At 51.0% G+C, this 23,947-nt stretch overlaps 1 protein-coding gene across 2 annotated transcripts in view; it reads right to left on the bottom strand.

The window, feature by feature from the left end:
- JPH2 (junctophilin 2) overlaps positions 1-23,947 on the bottom strand; it is a 39,210-nt gene that overhangs the window by 760 nt on the left and 14,503 nt on the right. The window contains exons 3-7 of one of the 2 annotated variants that reach the window (XR_015260356.1): positions 14,667-14,785; positions 10,856-11,646; positions 10,082-10,179; positions 3,237-3,336; positions 202-356 (exon numbers count right to left, since the gene is read on the bottom strand). Coding sequence is in view for 1 of the 2 variants with exons in the window: in XM_086760949.1 (XP_086617075.1) it covers positions 10,099-10,179; positions 10,856-11,646; positions 14,667-14,785 (991 nt within the window). In the remaining variant the exon portion in view is untranslated. Of the gene's footprint in view, positions 1-201; positions 357-3,236; positions 3,337-10,073; positions 10,180-10,855; positions 11,647-14,666; positions 14,786-23,947 lie in introns of those variants that run through there. The other variant, XM_086760949.1, reaches the window with a different exon arrangement.

Raw genomic sequence — 23,947 nt, 5'->3', positions numbered from 1 at the left:
TGTGTTAGGAATGACTGAAGTTGGGTGTCATGGTCCTCACCCCATGCTTATGGAAATACTGCAGTGCTGGAACCACATATACCCAAGGCCCAGACCAGTTAGATTTGTTACAGAAAAATGAACATGCTAATAATGAGCATCCCCTAAGGTAATAGTAATGCTTACAGCATTGTGGTCTAAGTTTCTCTTGGATAATTTTACCTTTTCTGTCCAGATTCCTCTAGTTGCTTCAGCTGGATACCGTAGCCTTGTCCGGCAAGCCCCAGTGTTGTGTAGCTTCTTACTGTCGAGCAGCATTGCTCTCTGTCCCAGCTACAGTTGCATGTCACTGGCAGGTGAAGCAATTATTTTATTTCCTGAAAATAATTTGTGAAAGTCCATCAAGTATTTTGTGATAAGTGACACACTGACTATAATCACTGCTGCTATCATCTCGTGAGCAAAGCAGATGTTCATAACCTGAGGCATCCAAGGAACCAGCCCAAGGACACTTGCCCCGGACTGGCAAGAAACTATCTGGACTAGGATTGCACATGTGCCAAACGCTAAGGCTCTTGCCAAATAAAGCAAATGTCAGCCACCAGTGAGCCTGCAGTGACTGTAAAAAATTATTTGAACAGCTAATTCAGCCTCACCCTTCAACACCATTTTTCACCAAACTGTAGTGTTAAATGATCTTAGAATGTTGCATTCACTTTGAAAAAGATTGGTGTGTTATTTTTAAGAGCACAAGATGTTAAATAACCATTCTGTGTCTGTGGGAAATCTCTTCCCTGGGTGAGTCAGAACAGGACCTGACCTCCCATTGATGTGCTGGAACTGGCCAGGACAGATTTCATTTTGGTGTAGGGTGGCTTTGCATGTATGATTATTATAGTGTGAGTTATTAAGCTATGGATTTTGCCCCTGAAATAACTGAAGGATGAAGTAAGAGCACATTGTTTTTTGCAATTATTTGAAACAGTATGTGTTTGGAATTTAAGGATTCATGCCATTTTTTTGGTGCTTTTTTGTGTATATTGGAATTTAAGAACGAAGTTGCTCTTTATTGTTGTTAAGGTTTTTCTACACAGAGATTTGCTTCTTGAAGAACATGGAACTGTTTTGCTACAGTGTGAGAAAATTGTTCCACTTCTTAGCAAAAGAAACTAGGAAATGAAACAATTTGCTTGTAACAATATTTTCCCTAGTACTGATTTCTTCCCTCCTTAGAACAGATTTTTTTTTTCCTTAGCAGCTCAGAACAAGGCATTGATAAAAGCATCTGCAGACAAATCAGAGCGGTAAGGATCAGGGTGCCTTGAAGTAACACACAGGTAAGGCGGAGGAGGAGGAAGGTCTCCTGGACCTGGTGAAATCCAGGGCTGAGGTTGTCAACTCTTACCTTTGGATCCATCAGCTCTCACGCAGGCTGAGCTGAGGCTAAAAGGAATAACTTATGCAGACCTAAGCTGGGGTCTTGTGCTAATGAGTCGTTCTTCCAAGGTGTCAGAGTTATCTCCTCAAAATATAACAGCTTCTTCCCCTTAAGCCACTCCACGCTGTCTAACTAGCATAGGAGTTAATTTTCTTCATCTTCACAGCCAACTGTGGCTTGCAGCTCCCTGGGCTGCAGGGCCCTGAGCTCGCAGGCACGTTTGGGTGTGCACATGCCACAACCAGCCCTGACAGCCAGAGACATGCAGCAAGCAGCATCCCGTCCTCTGCTCTCCCTTTTCCCTCCCTGCTCTCCAGCCAACTAATCTGTACAGCTATAAGGGGACAGGGGATGGCAAGGAAAGAAGAGAGGAGAAAATTAACCTGCTGTTTGCTTTGGTCCAGTAACTAGATCACGCAGCAAAGCAGAGCCCAGCTGCCCTCGATGCTGGGGGGCTGTGGAGGATGGTGCCTCCCCGGGACCTCGAGCACAGGCAGCATCTCCTCAGTGCTGGGCTTTTCTGTGGGTGCAGAGAGCAGCAGGAAAGCCAGCTTTGTCCTGAGGCCATGTGGGAAGAGGATTTATTGTCTGAGCTTGGAAACCCACCTGCATCCTGACCAAAGGTATTTCTCAGGCATGGGCTGTGCAGTTTGGCAGACAGCCTTGATCTTTGCAAACTCAAGTGGCAGCTCAGCTCTGAAGCACCTCCAGCAGGATCTTTTCTGCCTCCCCATCACATTTCCAGTCTTCACTGTTCCTCTTTATGCTTTTTTCCTCCAGACAGAGACAGAGACATCCTAAAAGCACTATTCGCTTAATTAAATTTCAGCTCCAGGCCAACAGCTAATTGACAGTTCTGAAATTTTTTGTTCAACATACTTGGGATTCAATTAAAACTCAGTTCTCTTCTCCCCTTTCTGCCCTTATCTGCCAAGTTACTGCATGACCCTTGTTTTTTTTTTTTTGAGAAGTAATTGGCAGATAAATTCCCCCAGCACCACGAGATCTCCAGCAAATGCACCAGAGCATTAAACTCTGTAGATGAGGAATGAGTTCCTACTCCTTCTTCCCGCACGTATTCTGACACTTTAGGAGGATTTGAGAGAGTTTTAGGTGGAAGTGGAGGTGGAAGGTCAGCACTCTGCATGCTAAGGAGAAGCTGGTTGAGAGGACAGGCACCTGTGTGCTGTCAGGAAACAAATCACCAGCAGAAAGGAATAGAAACAAATAAATCATCACTGTAATTTCCTCTGGATATCCAGGGTCTGAATAAAAACCTTAATTGCTTTTAAGAAATCAAAGAGCCTCCTTCAAGCTTGAGCATGGATGACCTTGTACCCTGCAACACCCCACACTGCTCATAAAGTCTGAAGCTGCATTTTACCCTCAGCATTTATTTACTCTCAACAGCATGAGTGTAGGCTGTGAGTTTATAAATATGTCACCAAATAGAAAACCTATTACTCCAAAACAATTTACCCCATTGAAGCTCCTCAATTTAATCTAACCTGTTAGTTTCTTAAGTGAAGCCCTTCCAGTGATTGTTGACCTGGTAAAATGCCATCTGCTTTCTTCGATTACACAGCAGACAAGTCCCTTGGCAGAAGAAGGGGGACCTGGCATTGCCACAGAGCCTCAAGGAGGAGAATGAATTTGTGAGCAGTGCAGAGAGGGTGACAGAGGAGGCAGCAGCTTGGGGAAGGGCTGGTAGGAAAGGGATGAGTGAGGTTTATGGGCAGGGAGAACCACGGGTTGGCTGAAGCTCATAGCATTCATCAGAGACACCCAGGGTAGGAGACACCATACCCAGCACGTTTACCTCAATCTGGCCGGTCCCAATGCATTGGTGAACGAGGCCACGCAGTAATCACCTCTGTGCAGTGCATGGATGGGTCCCCAGCAAGGGTTATTTACTCCTGCTAAACACAAAAGTTGAAATAACTTATGAAAATCTTCAGTTTAAGCCCCAGTCAGGCTGTCTTCTTACCTTACCTCTAGATTCAGGTGGTGGAAAAGGTATTTTGGGTGGAGGGGGTGGAAATTGGGCATCCATGCCAGCCTGCGCCAGAGGAGAGTGAGGCCATGTGGTGGCTCTTTGGGAGAGCCTCTCCCTGCCATCCTGGCCGGTGTCCCAGGAGCCAATTTAGAGAGTGACCCACAAAACACCAGCAGTTCCCTAAAAAAGGGAGGAAAAGACCACAAGGGCACCCAGCATTCCCCAGCAACCAGAGCAGGCTATTAGAGCTCGGCTTTGGCTCTGTGGTACAATCCTGCAAAGAACACATTACTAAAACTAAAACAGTGGTACCGTTAAATTAGTAATGCTCGCGTCACTGGAGAGAATACTGAACAACTGCTTACATTTTTCAGAGCCACAAGAGAGGGTGGACCACTCATTAGGGAATGAATTTGATAACAACCCCTTTTCAATCTGGTCTGGCCTCTGGCTGCTTCTTTGAACTAATTAGTTCAAGCAGGCCTCAATTACAGAGCTGCTAATAAAGCCTGGGGGAGAGCCCTACAGCAGTATTAATGTAATCACCCAGCAGTTATTTGTTTATTTTGCAATCCATGTTTCCCACTGGCTCTTTGGCCAGTGCTGCCCTGGGACCTGCCTCCTCTCTGCTCACTCGGGAGTTGCTCCTCATCACTCTTCAAACCAAGGGATCCATTCTGGGGAGCACACTGTGATGCACAGTGGATTGAAGCTCACCAGTCCTGCAGGACTGACTCTCATTTACTGAAAAACCCTCTGTTTAGCAGTTGACCGGCCCTGCACATTTCTGCCCTGCCAGCGGTTAAACGGGAGGACACTGACGGCATCACCCATGCTCCAGATCAGGGGCACTTCCCCAGCTACTGCCTGGGGGAGGGAAAGTGACTGCAGTGCCACAGGTCCCCTGTGCCGTGGGTGATGAGCAGAATTATTAAGTAAAATCTGTGTTTTATAATTGCTGAATTTTCTTTAATAACCACCTCCTGAATTGTGCTCCAAGTGTGCTGTTTCTATAGAGACAGGGGATGCTGTAAGCGCACCTGCGGGCCACTCGCTGCTCCTCCAAAAGAGAACGCCTGAACCATGAGCTGCGAAGCTTTTACAAGCTTTCCCCTCTCAAGGAGAAGGTCCTGGGGTGGTCCCAGTGCTAATAGGATTTTGGGATGGTCAGTGAGGGCCCGTTGTCCTCCCATGCTGGCTGCTGCCTCCTCACGGGCACAGCGTGGGTGGCTGCTCAGAGGAAATAAAATAAACACTACTTTTTCCAGCCATGCAGTGCGAGTGCTTCTGGCAGAAGGGGACAGGAGCTAGTGGCTACCAGGGGCCCCTTGCTGCTGGTCCCAAGCCGGGTAAGATGTGCCCTTGGCTTGGCCAGGCAGGAGGGGAAAGCCAGTGCCTTCGGAGCCTGGGCTGGGGTCTAAGCTGTGACCAGGTAAGAGAAAACATTTTTGCTGGAGTCGCTAACAGTGGCTACTCCCTGATGCGTTAATGCTCCTGGGACTCACTTTGGCTTCCTCCAGGAAGGGTCTTGGAGCAAAGGTGGCAGCGTGGAGCCAGCCCTGTTCCCAGCTTCTGGCCCAGAAAGGAGCACAGTAGCCGCTCTCCACTTCCCAGCACCCACTCACTGTTGGGGCTGCCTTGGCCCCAGCTCTGGCCCTTCCTCTTGTGCAAAGATGAAGGCCAAGAGAGGGGGTTGCTCCCGCGAGCCTTGATGCCCCTCAAGGATGGTGGATGGCAAGCGTGGCCGTCCCTGGGACGCCTGGGCAGGTCATGCTCAAAGGACACCGGGGCTCAAATTGCACCTTCCCTCCCACCGATGGAGACCAAGGCTGCTGCCCTTCGGTCACAGGATCAGGCCAGTGTCTTTATTCTGCTTCTCACATATCAGACACCTCCCTGCCCACACCCAGGGACCCTCGGCCGGCAGCAGTGTGGGGGATGTTACCTCTGAAACCAGCAGCTCCTGAGGCAGACCCAGCACTGTTCCCACTACCCTGGGGAAGGGGTAGGCTTTTCATTTTGCCTTTATTAATATTTTTGAAGCAATACATCATTGCTTTAGCAGCAGACCCACCCCCTCGGCCTGCTGCCTCTGCCACACACGGGCCAAAGATCTGCTCCATTCATCAGCCTGAGATTTATGAGGTGCAAAGGGCTCTGGTTACACTGCTGCCCCCAGCCTCCTCCCAGAGACTGGATGAATGAGGCACTGCTGGTTCCTCCCATATCAGAAGCAAAACAAACCCAGAGGAGAGTAAAGCCATCATTTCACCAAACTCAGCTCCTTAAGTCCCTACTAGAACATGAAATCTTCTGCCATGAGACCCCTTGTGTCCCACAGAAATCAGAGGAGGCCCTGTTGCCTGTGGAGGCTGAGCCTGCGTCCCACCAGCCCCTCTGCAGAGCCCAGCTTTGCTCATGTGAGACACTCCAGAAATAGAAAAGGGATTTAAGGTTTCAGCTACTCTGGATTCCTCAGGCCCCCAGGCCTTGCTGCCCCTGGCTGGTGCTGGGCCGTTCTCCCATCCTCTTCTGTAACTCACTCTTCCCCCAGCTGCCATTTCCCTGTCCCTCCCGCCTGGCTTTCCTCTCACTTTGGCCATTTTGAGAGGCTGAGCGAGAGGACAGGCCAGAGGAGAATCAGTCCTCTCCAAACCCAGGAACGTGGTGCTGGAGGTGCAGGCAGTGACTCACAGCTTGGAAGAAACTTGGCAGCAGCCCTGGGGTCAGGAGGCTACGAAGGGACCTGTCAGCAGCCCTCTGCATCGCCCAGGCAGGCTTTGGGCCAGCGAGCCCGCCTTTCCTCCCTGCCTCGTGCAACCTCTGGAAGGGGTCAGCGTGATGGTAGCACACAGAGCTTGCTTGGAGACCTGGAGGTGTCCTCAAACATCTGGTACCAAACTTTAAAAAAGGAATTAGTGAAAACAGTTCTCTTTGCAAAGTACCCCCCATCAACAAAAAAATCCAAGATTTTGAAATAGATATTGGGAAAATGCTAAAAACCATCCAGATGCCACCTGTGAAATTCTGCACCACCTGTTGATGAACTCTCCTTTAAGACTGGAGTGAATGTGTCAAGGTGGAAAGAAGCCTGGAGCCTCCCCTGCAAAGATCCACATGGATACAGTGAGCAGATAACTGTTTATTATTGCACGTAATCCAGCAGAACAACCGACAAAACTCCAGACAGTAGTACACAGGTTGTAGTAAACAGCTTGCAAAATTTGTGATGAAGGTATTTTTGTGTGAAGAGTGAAATGTATCTGCATCTTTGTAAGACCTGAAAAGTATAACACAATATCCTAGTCAGTTTTGAAAGCATGCAGTTTGAGGTAAATCTGTAATTTTTGCATCTAAGAAAACGAAATCCCTAAGGGGCTATATATATACGTGTATATATCCATACCTCAGCGCAATATGGATATACTTATACGTCACATAAAAGCAAATCTACCTACTTTTCTCAGAAGATTACTAGGAGGAAAGCACATTATTGAGTGCACATCACATGCATAAAAAATTGAGGCGGGGGGGGAAAGTACCTTAGCACTGTTGAAAAAGATCAATTTTTGTGCTTAGTGATAAATAAAAGCCCCTCAGGTCTCTCAACGGAAATTGTCTTGGTGGTTAATAAAAGCAGTTGGCATATCAAAACTGCAGAGCTGGCAAGTGAGCGCCAGCAAACAGAGATAAAACGTCAAAGGCAGCAGAGCCTGGGGTTTGCAATACATTTATACTTAAGAAAAAAAGAAAGAAGCAAATTGCTACTAAACTATGCTCTGTGGAAGTGTAGATGATGCTGCACAGCTTTCTCAGGACTGGTACAGCCAGATGGCTTTTAGGAAGGGATCACATTCACTTCTCCCACAGTTAACACCACGTATTTGCTACTGTGGCAACGTTCCTGAGCTTAATAAGGTTAAAAAATAAACTTGGTTCACAAAGAAAAGTACTGAATTATTCTCACTCTCTTACGCCATAATTAGAGCAGATAAAATAGGCAGGTTTTGCCCTGTGTCTCCAGTCAGTGTAAACCTCTGCCTGTCTGCCACCCTGCCTCTGAAATCCTTTCAGATTGACCTTTGGAGCAGACTGGGCATCTGTTTTTTTTCCTTAACCATCTTTTTCCCATTCTTTCCAGTCCCTCGGGGTTTCCCACCCAGTCCTGTGCTGTGGGACTTCAGGATACACAGAGGTGCACAACCAACTGTAAATAACATTTCCGGTTATCTTAAAAAGGGATAGAAAATACATATTGCTCTTAAAAGAAGGAAGAAATATATCCAAGCGCTCAGCCTCACACTAAACTGTAACTTCATCTGTGCTGACTTTCTAAGCTCGCACTGCTAAGGATCAGAGCAGATCATGGTGGAAACATCTCCTTCCAAAGGTCACTCTCTGTCGCAGCTTTGGGAATATTCAGTGCAAACCGCTCAGGCCTCTAAGCCTCGCACACAAGAACAACAGCTAGAATTGCCCCTCCGTACTCTATCACTGCTGAAAGTCTGGCTGCTGCGTATTTTTGAGCCTAACACTCAAACACATTGGAGTCACTCAGGTCTCTGCACCTTTTTCCTTCCAGAAATAACGTAACCTCTTCCACGACAGCCACCCTGCATCCTCTGCCTGGAAAGTCTGTTCACTCTTTTGCAATGAGAGAGCCCAGGAGCCCCCCTGCAGCCCAGCGCACCAAGGGGAGGAACCTGCAGGCGTATGGGGGTATTTTTCAGTAAGTACCTCCTTTTCATTGTAACTCGCACCATTTTGTTAGAAAAAAAAGGGGGAAAGGGACAAATTCAGCACACCTACTTCCTTTGCCGTTACAGTGGAAAGTCTCCCACAGCAAGATGTTTCTGTGCAGAGCACTGCTGGTGGCAGGCGAGCGTCCAGATGGTGCCTGGTCCCAAAAGAGGCACCATTTCCACCCACAGCACCCCCCGCACGCATGAACAGCCTCGGATCAGCCAGTCCCTTGCACCCCACCCCAAAGCCCCCATCTGTGGCGCGTCGGCAGGCATGGGCAGGACTCTGGTTACACTTCAACAAGCCCAATTTCAACTTGCTCCCCCTCTCAGTCCTCCATATGCGGAAAACAACTCCAGACAACAGGGAAAGGAAAGACTTTTTGTTTGTCCCTTTGGGATGACTTCCGAGCATGGAGGGTGATGTTGTCCACCCGTAGCCACGGCGCAGCTCTCATGAGTCATTTCAGTTGCTGTGTATTGCTTCATCTCCACTATTCTTTGGGAAATCTCTGACACCAGGTCAACCAAGGAAGTTACAAAACATCAGTGTGCATGGATGAGACCTTCTCACTCATTTTCCTACAGCTACAGATAAATCCCTCATCCCTGGCATGACAGGACAGTTGATGGCTTTGGTGAGAACAATTTAAGGCAACCGCTATTTTATACAAAGAAGAGAAGGAGGTTGAATTGCAGAAACCCTGGCTTTTCCTTGGTAGATTGCAGAGGCCAGTCACAGCCTGGGAGCAGGGAGACTGAACTGATCTTCAGGCACTTTTGTTTAAAGTTCACGTTTGCAGTGCAACCTTGGGATCTCTTAGGTGTTTCCAGGTGGCTGAGATTTAATCCCCACTAAGGTCTGTGGTCTCCATCAGCAGCAATGCCTGTCCCAAACAGAGATGAACGGGAGAGTCAGGGGGGAGCAAACCACACAACCAACATGTAATCATGGCTGGCTGCAAGGCTTTCACCTGTGCAAGCTGAGTGAGGACTAATATCAAGCAGAAAACAGTGCCCAGAGGAGCAGTTTTATCCCCAGGAGGCACTGGGAAGGCAGCCTGATACCCTCACGGGGGCTTGGGAGAAGCCTCTCACATTATCTTCACGTGAGGCCCAAGGGTCAGGTTCAGCCTTGATGGTTGTTTTTTTTTTTTTTGCAATATTTGAGCCCAAGGCAACAGAAATCTTGTGCAAACCCATGACACATTCCTGTGTGCAGGAACCCACAGGCACAAGAAACCTCACAAAATTTTGTTGCCACCAAATCCAAACACAAATCCTCATCCCAATTCAACTGGAAGACCAGAGCGAGCTCCAGTTTAACCTTAGTCAGATACGCATCTCAGCTCGTATCTACCTTTAGTAACACAGCTACATAACAACAGCTGCAGAACTAGCACGGGTGCAATCAGAGCTGCAAATTTCAGTTTCACATTCTCTTTGTGCTCCTGCCTCTTGCTGGGCTGAGTGCCAAGAAATACTGCAAAGCACGAGTTACCTGGCAGCAGCAGCCACGGAACAGCAAATTGAAAGTGTTTCTTGCAGAAAACAAATTTCAAATTTAACATCACACATTCTTGCACGGGAAAGTCTCCATGAATCATGTCCCTCCAACTGGGAAAGCAAAACTATACTGCGGGACTGTATCCAGTCAACACAGTTCAATTTTTTAAATCTGAGGAAATGGTTTTATGAAAAGACTCAAGAACTATCCCCTGAAATTACTGCACAAATACTCTTGGAACAGACAAGGGGTAACTGAGAATCTCAACGCTCAACGCAAGGCAATTGCATGTATTGAATAAACGTCCATGCATTTCCATCACCCAGGCATCCCTCAGTGTCAGCAGTAAAGCCAGTCAACCCTAAACTGTCCACAGTGAAGTCTAAAAATTGAGGATAAAATCTCATTGCTTGTCTTACCTTGTCCAAGGGGCACATCATGTCAAAAAATGTACAAATAGGATGGCCAGACCAATGTTCAGTAAGATGACCATGCAGATCACGATTGTGTTAGGTCCCTGAAAGGAAAACCCAGAACAGAGTATTACACACCACAATTCCAGGTGAGGAGACAGATACAGCTTGATTCTGCTACTCAAAACCACCGGAATCGCCCCCTCCCAAAGCACAAAAATCTGGCATTTAATAAAAACCCTGAATTTCAGGTTGGTTGAATATCTATCAATCCTTATTCCTATTTCTCCTCTGCAAACTCCTTCTAAGGAGGCTAAACCAGGCTGCCTCTAAGGCTAAAGCAGATTAAAGGGGACACTGACCACAGGCACTGAGACTGGCAGGTCCATGTCAAGCTGCTCCCCGCCAACTCCTCTCTCCACCCACAGCACCCATGTTTGTAAAGTTGAAAAATGAATCAGAAAAAGCCTGTTCTCCTCAGATTTTGAAACAGGAAAAGCATATCTACCCTGGCACAAAGAAGAAGTTAAAATAACAGGGTTATGGACACCAGCCTGGGTAGCTGGGGCAGGGTGGACTAACAAAGTGGCAGGAGAGGGGAAACCAAGGCCCTCCTGCAGCGGGCTTTGGGATCTGGAAAAGAGCCTCTGGACACCTCTCAGCGCCCGCTGTAGCCCCCAGGCCGTGGGCTCTGCATCCCTCTGGGCCCTTTCCGACCTCTAGGGGAACAATAAGCCAAAAAAAAAAGCAAAGATGGCTCCAAGGCTGCCCTCACGTCACCTCTTCGCACTCCTCCGCCTCCTTTGCTGCTGCCACCGTTGCCACTGGGGCTGGGCCCCGCTTGGCCCCAGCCTTGGGCTCCGTCCGCCCCGGCGCCCTGGCCTCAGTCTTCTTGTCGGCGGTGGGCTCAGCCCGGCCCACGGCCCTGTGCTCGGGGCTGAGGCGCTGCTTTGGCTCCTTGGGCCGGGGCAGCTCTGGCTTGGCTTCCACCCTGGCCAGTGGCTTCTCCTCCCGCTCCTGCAGCGGGGCCGGGGTGCCCCCCCGGTGCTGGGGGTCCCCGCGGGGCTCAGGGGAGGGCGGCTCGGGCTCGGGGAGCTGCTCCTCCTCATAGTCCATGGTGGGGGAGACCGAGGAGGTCCGGACGGCGTAGCTGTGGTAGCCCTTGATGAGCTCGACGTCGGGCTCGTGTGCCATCCTCTGCAGCGGCCCGATCTCCATCTGCTCGGCAGGACGGCCCCAGCCCCGTGAGGCTGGCCGGCCCTCACCCTCAGGGGGCACGGGGCTGCTGCCTCCCGCCCGGCCACCCGCCTCGGCCCAGCTGCCTGGATGGAGGGCGCCATCCTGGCGAGGGGCTGCCTTGGCCCGCTTGGCCTCAGGAGGGGTGGCGGCAGGGCTGGGGGCCGGGCTGGCACGGCGGCGGGCCTCGTCCTGCTCATGGAGCTGGGGGCTCTCGGGGGGCGTGGGGGGTGGCGGAGCAGCCTCGGGCCGTGGTGCCTCCTCCTCCATGTTGACAGCGTGCTCGGCGTTCTCCATGATCTCCTGCATCAGCTTCCGCTTCTGGTACTCGGGGCCTGCGGAGAGAGGGATTAGTGTGAGGAGCTGTTCTGGAGGGACGGCAGGTTGTCCTAGCTGCACCATGGCACCATTAACAGCCACGTCCCCAGCCCTGACGGGTTTGCAGACAACTGCAAGAGGAGTCCCTGGAGCTGCGAGAGGAGCTGCTCCCAAACCAGAGCCTGCTTCCAGGAGAGATTTCCCCCAGGAGCCCCAATGTGTGCTCTCTGGCCAGGAAGAGCCCAAAGAGCAGGTGGGGAGCTCCAGATGAGGGTAAAGAAACTGTAAAAACCTGCAGCCCAGCTTTTGGCAGTCACACAGACGGGTTACCTCGGGGCTAAAGAGGATCCGGCTCCCATCCAACTTCCCCGTGCTGACTTGTCAGCTCCTAGCAAGGCATCCCTTGCTTCTATTATTCACCTATCAATAAATCTTTCCTTCTTGTTAACCCTATGTCCTGTCTGCCAAGCAAACTGCAGCCCAGCTAGGGTCTGGGGAAGTCAGCCAGAGCCTGGCACCGAAGATAACCACTGTGCTGGGTGGCTGGCTGAGCAAAATCCACCACTGAACAATGGGGAATATCTTTTGGAATAACAACCCTGCACAGTGCTCCGCATGCTGGGACCTGTGCTGGGACAAGGGTCCCCGCACATCACCGCACCTGCTTTAGAGAGTGGCTTTGGGCTCATTCTGCTGAATCCAAGTGACGCTGAGGGTTCAGACGTACAGGGCTTGCTCAGTGCTCCTGAACAGCACAGGCCCTGGAACACCACCATCCCCAGCTACCTCACAATTTCTCCCCTCGTCTCCTCCACCCCAAGGACTAATGCAGAATTGAGCCTGGTTGGGAAATTGGGATTGGTGCTCCTTTCCCTCTAATAAATCAGTGGTGTGATTTGCGTGCTTCCACCTCCTGCCCACGCAGGCAACGCCTCCGCTCGGAGGGGACGGTGGGGAGGAAGAGGGCACTGATTTTAGCTGCTCTGCCCTGCCTGCACACTCCTGTCACTCAGCAGGCAACTGACCCATTCAGGGCCATTTATTTCTGGCTGCAAGTGGATTATTTGGAAGCCATTTCAACAGTTGTTCAGACTCCTCAAAATAGGCTGCCTGCAGCTCCAGGCTCCTTGCTCTCTCCTGCTGCTTTCTTCTCCTCCTGAATAATTCACACCAGAAAAACCCAACTGCCTGGAGTGCATCGCACAGCCCCAGATCCTCCTCACCTCCCGACCTTCAGCACAACATTTCAGCAAGGGCTTTGGCTTACATCCCTCTCCTCTAAGCTATTAGGGTTGATATTGTAAACGAAATCCAGGGCTAAATACTTGTTAGAGAGGTAAGGCTTGCTGAGCAAGACTGCCCTGTGCCAAACCCAGGGATAGCAGGGAGAAATGCAGCTGCTGAACACTGCCAGGTTCTCCTGACTGTGCGATCCGCAGCTCCGACACCTAGCAAAATCCAAGGGTGGACTTTTGTCTGTTTGCTCCTGGACAGTGCAACCATGCAAGAAGAGACCTTGTTGTGCACTTCAGGAATTTAGAGATTTAAAAGAATCATAGAAGAAGAACATGCATCAAGAGTTTACAAGGCCATCGAGAGAGGCCAGGACCCAAGCAAAGCCATTATGTAAAAGCAGCAAGAGGATTCAGCACCCAAGGAACCAGGAGTGGAGGACAGGCTGTTTCAGGCATTTTGCAGAGACTGTTTCAGTTGTCTCATTCAATTGCCATGGGTGGAAAAAATAATCTAGCTGGATGTCAAAAAGCTCCCATCAGGAATTCCAGTTTCCTTTGCCTCTGAGCTATAAATATCCCAGTGTGCAAAGGGTGAATGCGGAGCTGTAAGTGGCAGCTCCGGGGCTTATGTCAGGATCAAGTGACGTTTAGTTATTGTTAAATGAAGTGCCACATGCTGGCTCATGCCCATGCCTGGGCGCTGTGGTGTTTCCCCACTCAAAGCCAGCTGTGACGGACCTCGCTGGGCTGCGGGGAGGAACAGACAGCCCTCCAGCACAGTCTCTCCAGGTGCAGGGCAAGGTGGGAGTACAGGGAATATAGGTAAATCTGTCAGCATGACTCTCCCCAGCCAAGCGCCGGGTATGAGCTGTTCCCCTTCCCCACTGTATGCCCTGTGCCAGGGTGTAGTACCAGAGACCTGGCGGCACCAAAATCAGAGCAGGAGATGGCAACAGGTTTTGCTGAGCAGGTGCTGACGTTTGGCTCCTACCCTCAGTTTTGCCACTGTGACAGTCCCTTGCAATCCTGCCTTGGCAGCTGTGGGGCACTTCTTCCAGGTAACACAGCCAGATAAGAAGAAAGATAGGATGAAGATGTAGGCAAATGGATCCTTGTTTTCTGCTCTGCTAGTACCTTCCCTCTCTGGAAGGGAAAGCTTTCCAGGAAGAACCTATCTCTAGCTAACTCCGCCTAGGGAAAGGTAATGGCAGTTACAATACTGCTTCTCATATTACACTTCCTATCTACTAATCCTCAGTGCTTGGTCTCACAGAAGGAACCTCCCAAGTGTTCTCCCTGCCAAATAATCAGCAGTGATGCTAACAAATACATACAGAAACAAGGAAGTAGTATTCTGCATCAGCAAATTTCTTACAGGCTATTACAGCACCTAATTAGCAGAGTCTGATCGCACCCTGGTGCGGTGTGGGACCCCACATGATGTGGGTTTGTGAGTCAATGTGCAAAGCTGTTCCGAGAAAAAGCCAAGAGGGATGTATCTACAGTAGCACTGCACATAGACCCGAGCTCGCTATCTGCTCTGCCTGGTGCTTGGAGGGCTTCAGTGTGTGGAGAAACACAAGGGGAGGCTGAGGGGTTGTGGGCTTTTCCTCCAGGCTATGGTAACCAGTGTAAGGAGGACAGCACATCACCCACTACAAGGATCTGGGGTTGAACTTGTGCAAAAGAGGATTTAGGATAGACAGGAGGGCAACTTGCAGAGTTATAAAGCGAGTGAAGCACTTGAACAGATTCCCCAAGGAAATTGCAAAATCCCTCTTGAAAGATGCCTCTGGTCTCACCTGGCTGGTAGAAGTCTGGGGAGAGCTCTCTGGCCATCATCCTGGCTATGCCCGACTCGTTGTTAGCTGCTTGAGCCGCCTGCTCAGACGCTTCAGCCTTGGCTTTGGCGTGAGCTGTCCTGCGGAGAGAAGAGAGGACAGCCGTGAGCACTGTCCGAGCCGAGATCAGCCTGGACCCTGTCCAGGAACAAAATCAAATCAGCCCATCTGGCCTAAACGTAGCACTCAGAGCCTGCCCAAAACGACTCAAAACCCCCACACTCGAGGAGAAAAGACCAGATTTTCAACAAGGGGCAAAGATGCTCAAGGCTAAGGTGCGAAGGTTGCACTTAGCCCCGTGAGGAAAGAGGGCAGGTGTATTTGCAAACACAAGCACGTTCACGTGGGCTTGCCGCCGTGCTGCAAAGCACTGAAAACGTAGCTCACAGGAATGCCTACAGCATTGTTGCAGGCATCTTTGGAGCATAAAGGGACAGTAACATGATGGCTAAACACTGCTGTGCTGTCACCAGCCCTGAGCTGCTGCACCTTGCCAGCGTGCCCCTGCCCAGCGTGCCGGACACGTTTTACCCCAAATGTTTCTCCCATAGCTCTCCAGCAAACAGCACAGTTCATCCAAGGGGCAACTTTACTCGCCGCAGCACAGGGCGCTGCTCTCACCGGTGCTAGGAAAGGCAGAGCTATTCACTCCCTCGCAGCTTGGAGTCCTCTCCACTCCTTCCCTGCACATCTCCTCCTTGCTCCATGTGCCTACAGGGCGATCAGAGTTATTTCGCTGGCCGGCTGTCATATTCCTCGCATGCCTCACACTCAGGGCCCTGCGATCTTTATGCTAAAAGCAGGGCTGGGTTTATAGCCCAGCTGCTCACAGTCTGGGAAGGAGCTGACTTCAAACAGCAAAGTCACACCTTAAAAATAAGGGAGGGTGAAGCACCGTATGTTCAGCTGCTTTGTTCCACCCGGGGCTTACGGAGAGCTGCTTTCCCCACGCTCTCACTATCACATTTGCCGAGGCTCCCCATATCTCCCTTGCCGCATGTAACGGAGCTGCGCAGGCAAAACCACATCTTTTTGTGTGGCCAGTTAGATAAGCAGTTATCAGCCTTCAAACACCAATTCACTATGAATTACCACCTTTAATGTGGTCTTACAGTGTCTGATGAGCCCTTTGCAGACTCAGGTTGGTATCTGGTCATGTTTTAGGACAAAAAAATGAGGAAGGACATAGTTCTCATCTCTGCAGTGAAAATGCTTCAGAGGAAGTCTTGGACTATCAGTCATGAAATCAGGATTAATTCCTTCCCATTAAACTGAGACGCAGTATGCAGACAAGGCTAGCTTTAGTCTGAATACTCAACAGGTGCAATGAAAAGGGGATAGAAATGCTGTTCTGAGACCCTTGAAAGGCAGAAAATATAGATATATACACACACACCCCCCATTACGAGCTGCTGCAGGGAAATAATTAGGTGTAGGGCATTAATCCCAACTGATACAGGCAACAGTGTGACTTGATGGGGAGCTGAAAATGCTGTTCAGGGCCCTGCGACAGAGAAGAGGGTGCGGAGCTGCTGTGGCCCAGCCTGTCTCTCCCTGGGATGACATCCCACTCCACTGGAGCCATGATTCACCTCCCTGCCCACACTCACACGTTATCTCCCCATGTTCTCTGCAGGCCGAGCTGCCTGGGATTGCTGTCATTCTTGGTCTTTTTATTCAAAATTATAACAGCTCCCGAAAAACACAGAGACAGGATATGATGAGGCAGAAAACAGCAATTTTAAGCTGCTGCTTGCAAGCAGGAGGTCTAAGGCAGCTCTGAACAGAGAAAGCACCTCCTTTTTTAGTAGCATATAATCAGCATGATTAATTCCACTATAATCTGGCAGAGGCCAAGGGGGATGTTTCTATGCTTTCCATGCCTGGGGGATTAGAGTGGACTGAGCACGCTGTGCGTGGGGCACACAGCCTGCCCGGCGCCAGCCCCGAGAAGAAGCTTGCACAGCAAAGATCCAGCTCTTCACCCCGGCAGGACATGCTCCGAGCCCTGGCTTTGTCCTGCTGCTCTCAGAGGACGGGATTCACCATACAGAGATAAAATCCTCCCTTTCAGCTGCTTGCTGAGCCAGGCAGAGGCTATCCCGGCCGCTTCCCAGCCACACAACCAGCCAGCTGGCCACAGCTGCGGGAGCAGCAGGCAGCTCTTGGCAATCTTTCCTAAAGGTGACTTCCAAAAAAGTAGTCTGGAATTGGACTGGATGTGGGGTCTGCTCCCTCTGCTAATAGGGACATACCCAGACTCATGCTGATGGGTGCAGGCGGCTCCCACATGCTCAGCTCTCCTCCAGCGACTGAGGCCAATGCAAGGGGACAGTCTGGGGGTGACAAGACAGCTCCCAATTACACTCATCTCCTGATGGAGATCTCCTTTCGTCCAGAGATGCTGGAGGGGCTGCTGTGTGGGGTAAAGAGGTGGTGACGCCAGGAAGACCCCAACATGGCTTGCAGAGGCTGCAGCAAGGATGCTGTGGGTGCTGAGGAGCTGAGCTGGCTGGGCTGAGCCACCACTGCAGGCCATCATGGCCCCAAGGGTACCAGGGCTTTACAACAAGCTCCACGCACAGAGCTGTGACACCAAGCTGACTTTGGGATCCCCCAGTGGGACATACCCGACCCCTGCTTGCAAAGTTGCCCACAAGTGCTTGATATGGGAGGGCTGAGACCAACGCAGTGGCAGCCTCAAATCTGGCAACACTGGCACACCACGTGTTGGCCCTGCCAGTGTCCCAGGGATGCCACGGTGCAAGGCAGAGCACTGCTCTCCTCTGGCCAGCAGCCTGGACCCCACTGGGTCCCACCATCACTGAGATCACTTATTACAGCAGTGGCCAGATGATGAACATCTGTCTTAGAGACACAGCATGGTGTTTGAAGTTGTCCTCCCCAGCTCCTCTGGCTGTGCCACGTGTCCCTGGCGCACGAAGGGAAGGCACTGCTGCTCGCACCCTCCAAAAAACTACGCTGAGGGTTTAGTAAAACTGTGACAAAGCACAGCCTGGAAGAAAGGGCCCCACCATAACAACAACATCTAACTTGCCTAGAGTATTTATGAATTAATTATTTATCCACAGGGCTACCAGTGCCTGTGTGCTCGATGGCGAGAAAAACTTGGCCCTGGCTGCAAAGCACGAGACAAATACCAACCACCCTGGGAGAGCTCCGCGCACGCAACCGGCAGCACAAAAACCTCTCCCAGCCCAGGGCCTGGGGTTTGCCAGGTGCAGTGGTGGAGAAAAAAAGCGCAGGGGGTTTGAGGGAGGCTAGAAGGTGATCTTTGAACCTCAGACATGAAATATATAATAGGGAAATACATAAGAAGGAAAAATTCTTGGGATGAAACTGAAGCAGAGGCCCACAGATTTCATAGCACCCAGTAGCAAAATTCAAAAGCCTTTTTTCAAAGCAGCGCCAGAAACAAACCATGAACGTTAAACATGCCCAGCCGAGGGCAACAAACACAAAGAGGGTCCTTTACAAACCAATACCAGCACTCCCTGTCCCAAGCAAGGCAATACCGTCCGGGATGAGCGCTTCCCAATTTCACCCTGAGCCATCTCCCCAGGCAGCACCATTAAAAATAGCTCCGGTGAATTCTTTGCAAGGAGGAGCAGCAGTCCCACGCTGAGCCGAGGGCAGGTCTGCAGGCAACGTCTGCAGCCCCCACCCCAGCCCTGCTGCCTCCCAGCAGCACCAGTTGGGTCACAGTGTCTGCTCTGGGACCGCCCTGGGCAGGGAGGCTTCATACCCTGGCTGGACGGGTGGGAGAAGGAGGGTTAAATGCCTCTGCTATTTTATTTGCTCCTCTGGCAGGGCTCTAATACTCTAATTGTTTTTGTACCAGTGCAGGACAGAGCACCACTCCTGTCCTGCCTGGCCGTCTCCCAGAAACACTGCCCGAATCATTCCTCCGACTGCTACTGAAATCCCCTGTGGATACGCGAGCCGCAGCTGAGCACCGCGCTAACAGGTGAGACCCAAAGCTGAGCCAGCATGCCCGTCTCTTTGGACAGTTTATGCGGTTTTGCACATCCACATTGGATTAGACTGTAAATGAGATTGGAATTAGCAGAAAATACTGCAAATACCAGACAGGGCTGGGGCGCCTGCAGGTGCAGCGATGACCTTGCAGCCAGAAATAGGGGAAGAGCTCAGCTCTCTGCCCAAGCTTTTGCACATTTGCTTATTAAGGGAAAGACAGACCCGTCCAGCACCGTCCTTCCTTCTCCAGGGTCTGCCTCATCCCATTGATTCAGCAAACCCTGAGGAAGGATCAACTGAGCACCTTTTTCTTGCCATTCTCAATATAATAAGCTGCAAAGAAAAAGGTTATTAAGCAATTAAAATTCATCAGTCAGCTCTAGGAAGGAAGACTTCTGTTAAAGTCCCCTCTCCTGGAAACTGGCTTTTCCACCCCCAGCCAAATTCCTGCTCCAGTATCTAGCAGAAATAATTTTGTCCTTCTGAAGAAACTTAAGATAACGGTTAATCTTGGCAGGAATGTTTGCAGCACTTGAAAGGGAAAGCTGCAGAAGTGCTTTTACTGATGGCAACATGGTCCTTTCTGTGTTCAAATCATGAAGGGCGAGGACACACAGACCTGACCAACACAGACCTGTGCTGAGGTCGGACTAGATGACCTTTAAAGGTCCCTTCCAACGCAAACCGTTCTATAATTCTATGACCTGACCAGGACAGACACTTTCCAGCTTCTTCGTTTTCCAGATCATCTCTGGACTTGTGTCACCTCTACAGCTGGAGCATCCTTTTCTCCCTGCTCAGTCCCAATCCATCTCCTTTGTGCCTCTGCCTCCATGTGCATGGAGATAACAGCAAAGCTCTGCTACCCTCGTTTGCCCATAACCAAATCCCTTTTCAGTTCACTGCTTGCGACACTTTCCCTGTCCACATTCAAACCCATCTGTGTGTCCCACCCCACGAGTGTCCTGCCCTGGAAGACAGCTGTACCTTTTACCGTGCTTTTGCTCTTTTTGCTCCATCACTCGTGTGCACGTACCCACTCAAATTTAGACTCTGACATCCCTGGGGGCCATGAGTCTTTGCTGGCTTATATTACAGACTCTGCATCTGCAAGGTGTGATCTCAATTGTGAATTAACCATAAATCAAGACAAACTGGCTCCTAAAGGAAACACCTCCATATCACTGTAAAAGAAATCCAAAAAGAGAAACCATCCTGACCTTGCAGAGCATCTCTGCCCTCCAGCCTGATCTTCCTTGCAGCCAGCTGACAGGATGCCCCAGGCTTTTCACTCACCGTACCAGCACTTACACAGAAGTAGTGGCACTCTGTACATGCCCAGGCTACTTAGCCGGATAAGTTGGACCTTTTCTCCTTCCTTCCACAGAAAGGGCACAAACAGGCCATTCAGCCGGGAGCAAAGCATCCTTTTCCGTGCAGTGCTTCAGGAGCACAGGCCTGGCAGAGCTCCCTGCCACCTAATGAGCTCAGCAAGCATTAACCTTTATGATTACTTGGTGAATTTTTAAAATACCGAAATGTTATCCTCAGCTCTAAATAGCTCAGAGCCACTTGCATCTTTCACCAAGGGATACTTCCCCTCGGAACAGTTAAAGTGATATTAATCTTACAGCAGACAGATCTGCAGCTGTCTGCAGTAAGACGACAACCTACGCACGCTGGTCCTGTGTATGGGAGGTGTGGTCAATCAATCTCTGTCGCCTTGATTGCCCTGCTTGCTGAGCGGGGTGGGTGCGCAGCTAGCCGGCAGGGCTTGGCCATGCCAGCCCGCATGGTAGCCCGTGGCCTGCAACGAGCCAGTGGGGCCAGCGCAGACTGCAGCTGCTCTCCATTTGCCCCGCAGCGCTCGGATGCCAGCCAGCAGCTGCCTGGAGCCAGCTCTAAATGGAGCGATGCAAGCCAGAGCCTGCCAGCTCAAAGGGCCACCGGTACAGCAGCATGGCCCCAGGGCTGCCACATCGGCCCCAGGCAGGTAGGACAGGCAGCAAATCGCCCTGCCAGAGCCCATCCTGCTGGTACAGCCAGGCTGGGAGCAGCTCATGAGAGCATCCACAGAGATATCTTCGGGGAAAAAAAAAAGGGGGATTTGCAGCTGCCCCACTGGACTCTCCCTCCTCCTCCCCCTGGTTCTCAGGTCCACTCTCCACCGTGCTGCCCTGGGTGCAGATCAAGCAGAGCCCAGAGGAGTGAGGGTCCCAGAGCAGCACAGCCTTGGACTATGCACTAAAACCACTGATTTTTTCCAGCTTCCACCACACCTTTACAACAAAGCTCAGCTAACGCTCTGGGGACCCTCAGCCACCACAGCAAGACCAAAGCAGCCAGGTTATCCCACCGCTAAGTGCATCAAAATTCCTTTACAGCACAGCGCCATCAGGGTCTTCCAGCCTTCTTCCCCCACGTGCTCCTGCCTCCCTGCCCTGCCCAGAGGAATGAATTCCCACTTCCACAAAAACACCAGGGCTGCAGCAGTCATTTGTTTTGAGGGAGCCCAGTCTGACCCAGGAGCTCCTGTCCAGCCCCAAGGTCTGCCAAATGGACAGCATTCACAATCCGAGCATGTTTTACCCGATTGCCAGCCCCGCCAGCACTAAAACGGGTCAGAAAGTAATGTGTTTTCTTTCTAAGATTGTCAGTTTTTTCAACCAAAAATTTTAGCAACTCCTAACTCAAATATTTTTCAGATTTCAGTAATCCAAATAGAAAGAGTGAGGAACTGCAGTATCTGTTTTGTGATGATTTTTTTTTCCCCCAGTCAAAAAAGAAAAGCAGGAAATGTTTTTTTTTTGAGAAAATGAAAGCAGGCAGATTTCTCAAAATATTGCATTTGGTCAGAAGCCCAATTATTCATCAAAATTTAAGGCAGAAGCATTTTTCTCCCAGCGCCATAGGTGTCTCGAGTTGACATTCACAGATCTGAGGTCCAGGAGAAACAAGAGAGGGACAGGGAGCTGCGAGGGCTGCCAGCTTGCCGCCCGGGCTGCAGCACCCGCGTCCCCTACGTCTGCACCCAAGGCTGCCGAGGGCGCCCAGGCGAATGGGACACCAGGTCCGCCCTGGTGCTCGCTGAAGGCTCAGCAGGGCTCGTAGGAGCAAAACGGCAAAAACTCGGACTCAGAAAGCCAAAGAGCTCTGGCTTGGCACTAGGATAAGCTGAAAAAAAATGCACCTTCTCCAGAAGTAGGGAGGGTTTCTGTATCTCAGGCTTTATATTTAAATTGGACATTTTACTGAAATACTTTTTCTTTTTCAAGATAAGCCTATTTCACATTCCACTGAAATGACGATAACCTCTCAGCAAAGCCTGACTGAATCAGATGATTTTATAGTCTAGCTCCCTGCCAGCTGATTTCAAGCACTTGGATGAGAGTCAAAGCCTTCCTGCTCCAGCAGATGAACTGAACAAGAAACTACCATTTTCTACAGTCTTTTTTGCAGATTAAAGTCACACTTCATTTTTCCCTTTCTGTGTCTGTAAGCTGTTGAGATAAGGATTTCCCACAAGGTCAGACTGAAGAGCCCATTAATTCCACTTTCCCTGCCTGGCCGGCTATCTGAGCCATACCCATCGCTGGGACTGACGTCCTGCCATCCCGACTCTACTGCTCCTCAGGGATCCCTGCAAGCCACAGCCCCGCTTGCTTCAACCCCAAAGATCTGGGAAGCCCTGGAGAAAGCCTTTTGCTGCCCAGTAGACGCTTTTTCCTTGCAGCTACTGAAAGTCCATGCTCCTTCTTACCCTAATAGGGCATGAAAGTGCCTAAGGAAATTCATGCGAGGTGGCTGGAAAACAGATAAAGCCGTGCGCACTCTCCTCTGGAGTCAAAACGCATCTCAGCGTAACAAGGACAGTGGGCCAAAAATGTGTCAGTGCCGGAGCCGCAGCCAGCCTGGGCTGGAGATGAAGCCGTTCCGGGAAAGGGCTGGAAGAAAGGGGTGAAGGCGGCACGCCACCACTCATGTCACAGCACCAAATCCCTCCAGTGTGCAAAGCCCTGCACACGGAGGGGACACATCGTGCGGGTCCCACAGGGGCAGGTGTCTGATCCTGGTGCTGGACCCTAACCCTGGGGCTTCCCGTCCCCATGGCTGCGCGGGACCAGGAACAGACAGCAGCTCACCCAAACAGCGGCCTGTTCCCTGCCCGGCTCCAGCAGCCAGGACAGTGAGGGTGAGCTAGAAGGAGGGGTGAGCCCAAGGGCCTTTTGGGGTGGGACGAGGGCCAGGCAGTGGTTTGAAACAGGCAATACTTCCGCAGAGCTGGAGACTGGTGTGCTGGGGCAGCAAAACCACAAAAACATGGCCCAACCAAGCCCAAACCAGCCCTGCTCAGTCCTGATCACAAGGCTGTAAAAACCAAGGCCTGGCTCTCTCCCATCTTCAAGGTGCAACTGTCACAAAGTCCCCGAGCTCCTGATCCAGGGTGCGGGGAGGCTCGGGTGGAAGTATTCCTCCTAACCAAACCACATGCGGTGACAACACAACGCCATGGCACAAGGCAGCTGAGGGTGTTCTTGCTCCAACAGCTTTGGGGAAAACCCGAGCTGAAGCGGTCCTGGCCATGGTGGCACAGGCCAGGCAGGTTTCCCCTTGCCATCCCCACGGATGGTTCTCCTGGATACTGACCTCAGTTTGTGCTGATAAGCCACGTGGAGGAGAACACGCCTGCTCAGGAGCTGCAAGGGGGAAACATCTTTATTCGTCTGGTTTCATAGGAAGGAGGAGCACTGCTGGCACTAGCATCACGCAGGAAGTGTGAGAGTCCCAGCCCCGGGGTTCGGGCGGTGCAGAAACAGATGCCAGCAACTGAGTTTCTATTAATCGAGAACGAATGAAACAAGATTATCCTCTTTATAAACACACCGAGCTCTGTGAGAAACGACTTTGCTGGGAGAGCAGGACCAAGGAGCATCGCCTCACCACTGTGTCCTGGCACCCAGCTATGGCAGGAGCTGCCCGGCTGCCCACATTTCTCCCTGCCCACGTGTGTGCTGGCTCTCTTCGAGCCCTGCCTGTGGACACACCGAGATGCTTATTCCCCCTGTGGGGGGATTTTAATGAAGCTGGGGTAGTCCTGTCCCCTGCTTCACCTGCACCCACCTATCTTTTAAGTCCCCTGAGAGGTCAGGCTGTGGCATCTTTGGTCTCCGATCATACAGCTGCAGAAATGCTGCTCCCAAATCCCGTGTCCCTCCCTGGCAGCTCCCACTCGGAGGTAAATT

This window comes from Chlamydotis macqueenii, chromosome 16 (assembly GCF_036417535.1).
Source record: "Chlamydotis macqueenii isolate bChlMac1 chromosome 16, bChlMac1.mat, whole genome shotgun sequence".
In the NCBI taxonomy this organism is placed as follows: Eukaryota; Metazoa; Chordata; class Aves; order Otidiformes; family Otididae; genus Chlamydotis; species Chlamydotis macqueenii.
The sequence above is the reverse complement of the archived record's forward strand: the minus strand, read 5'-3'. Positions and strand labels throughout refer to the sequence as shown.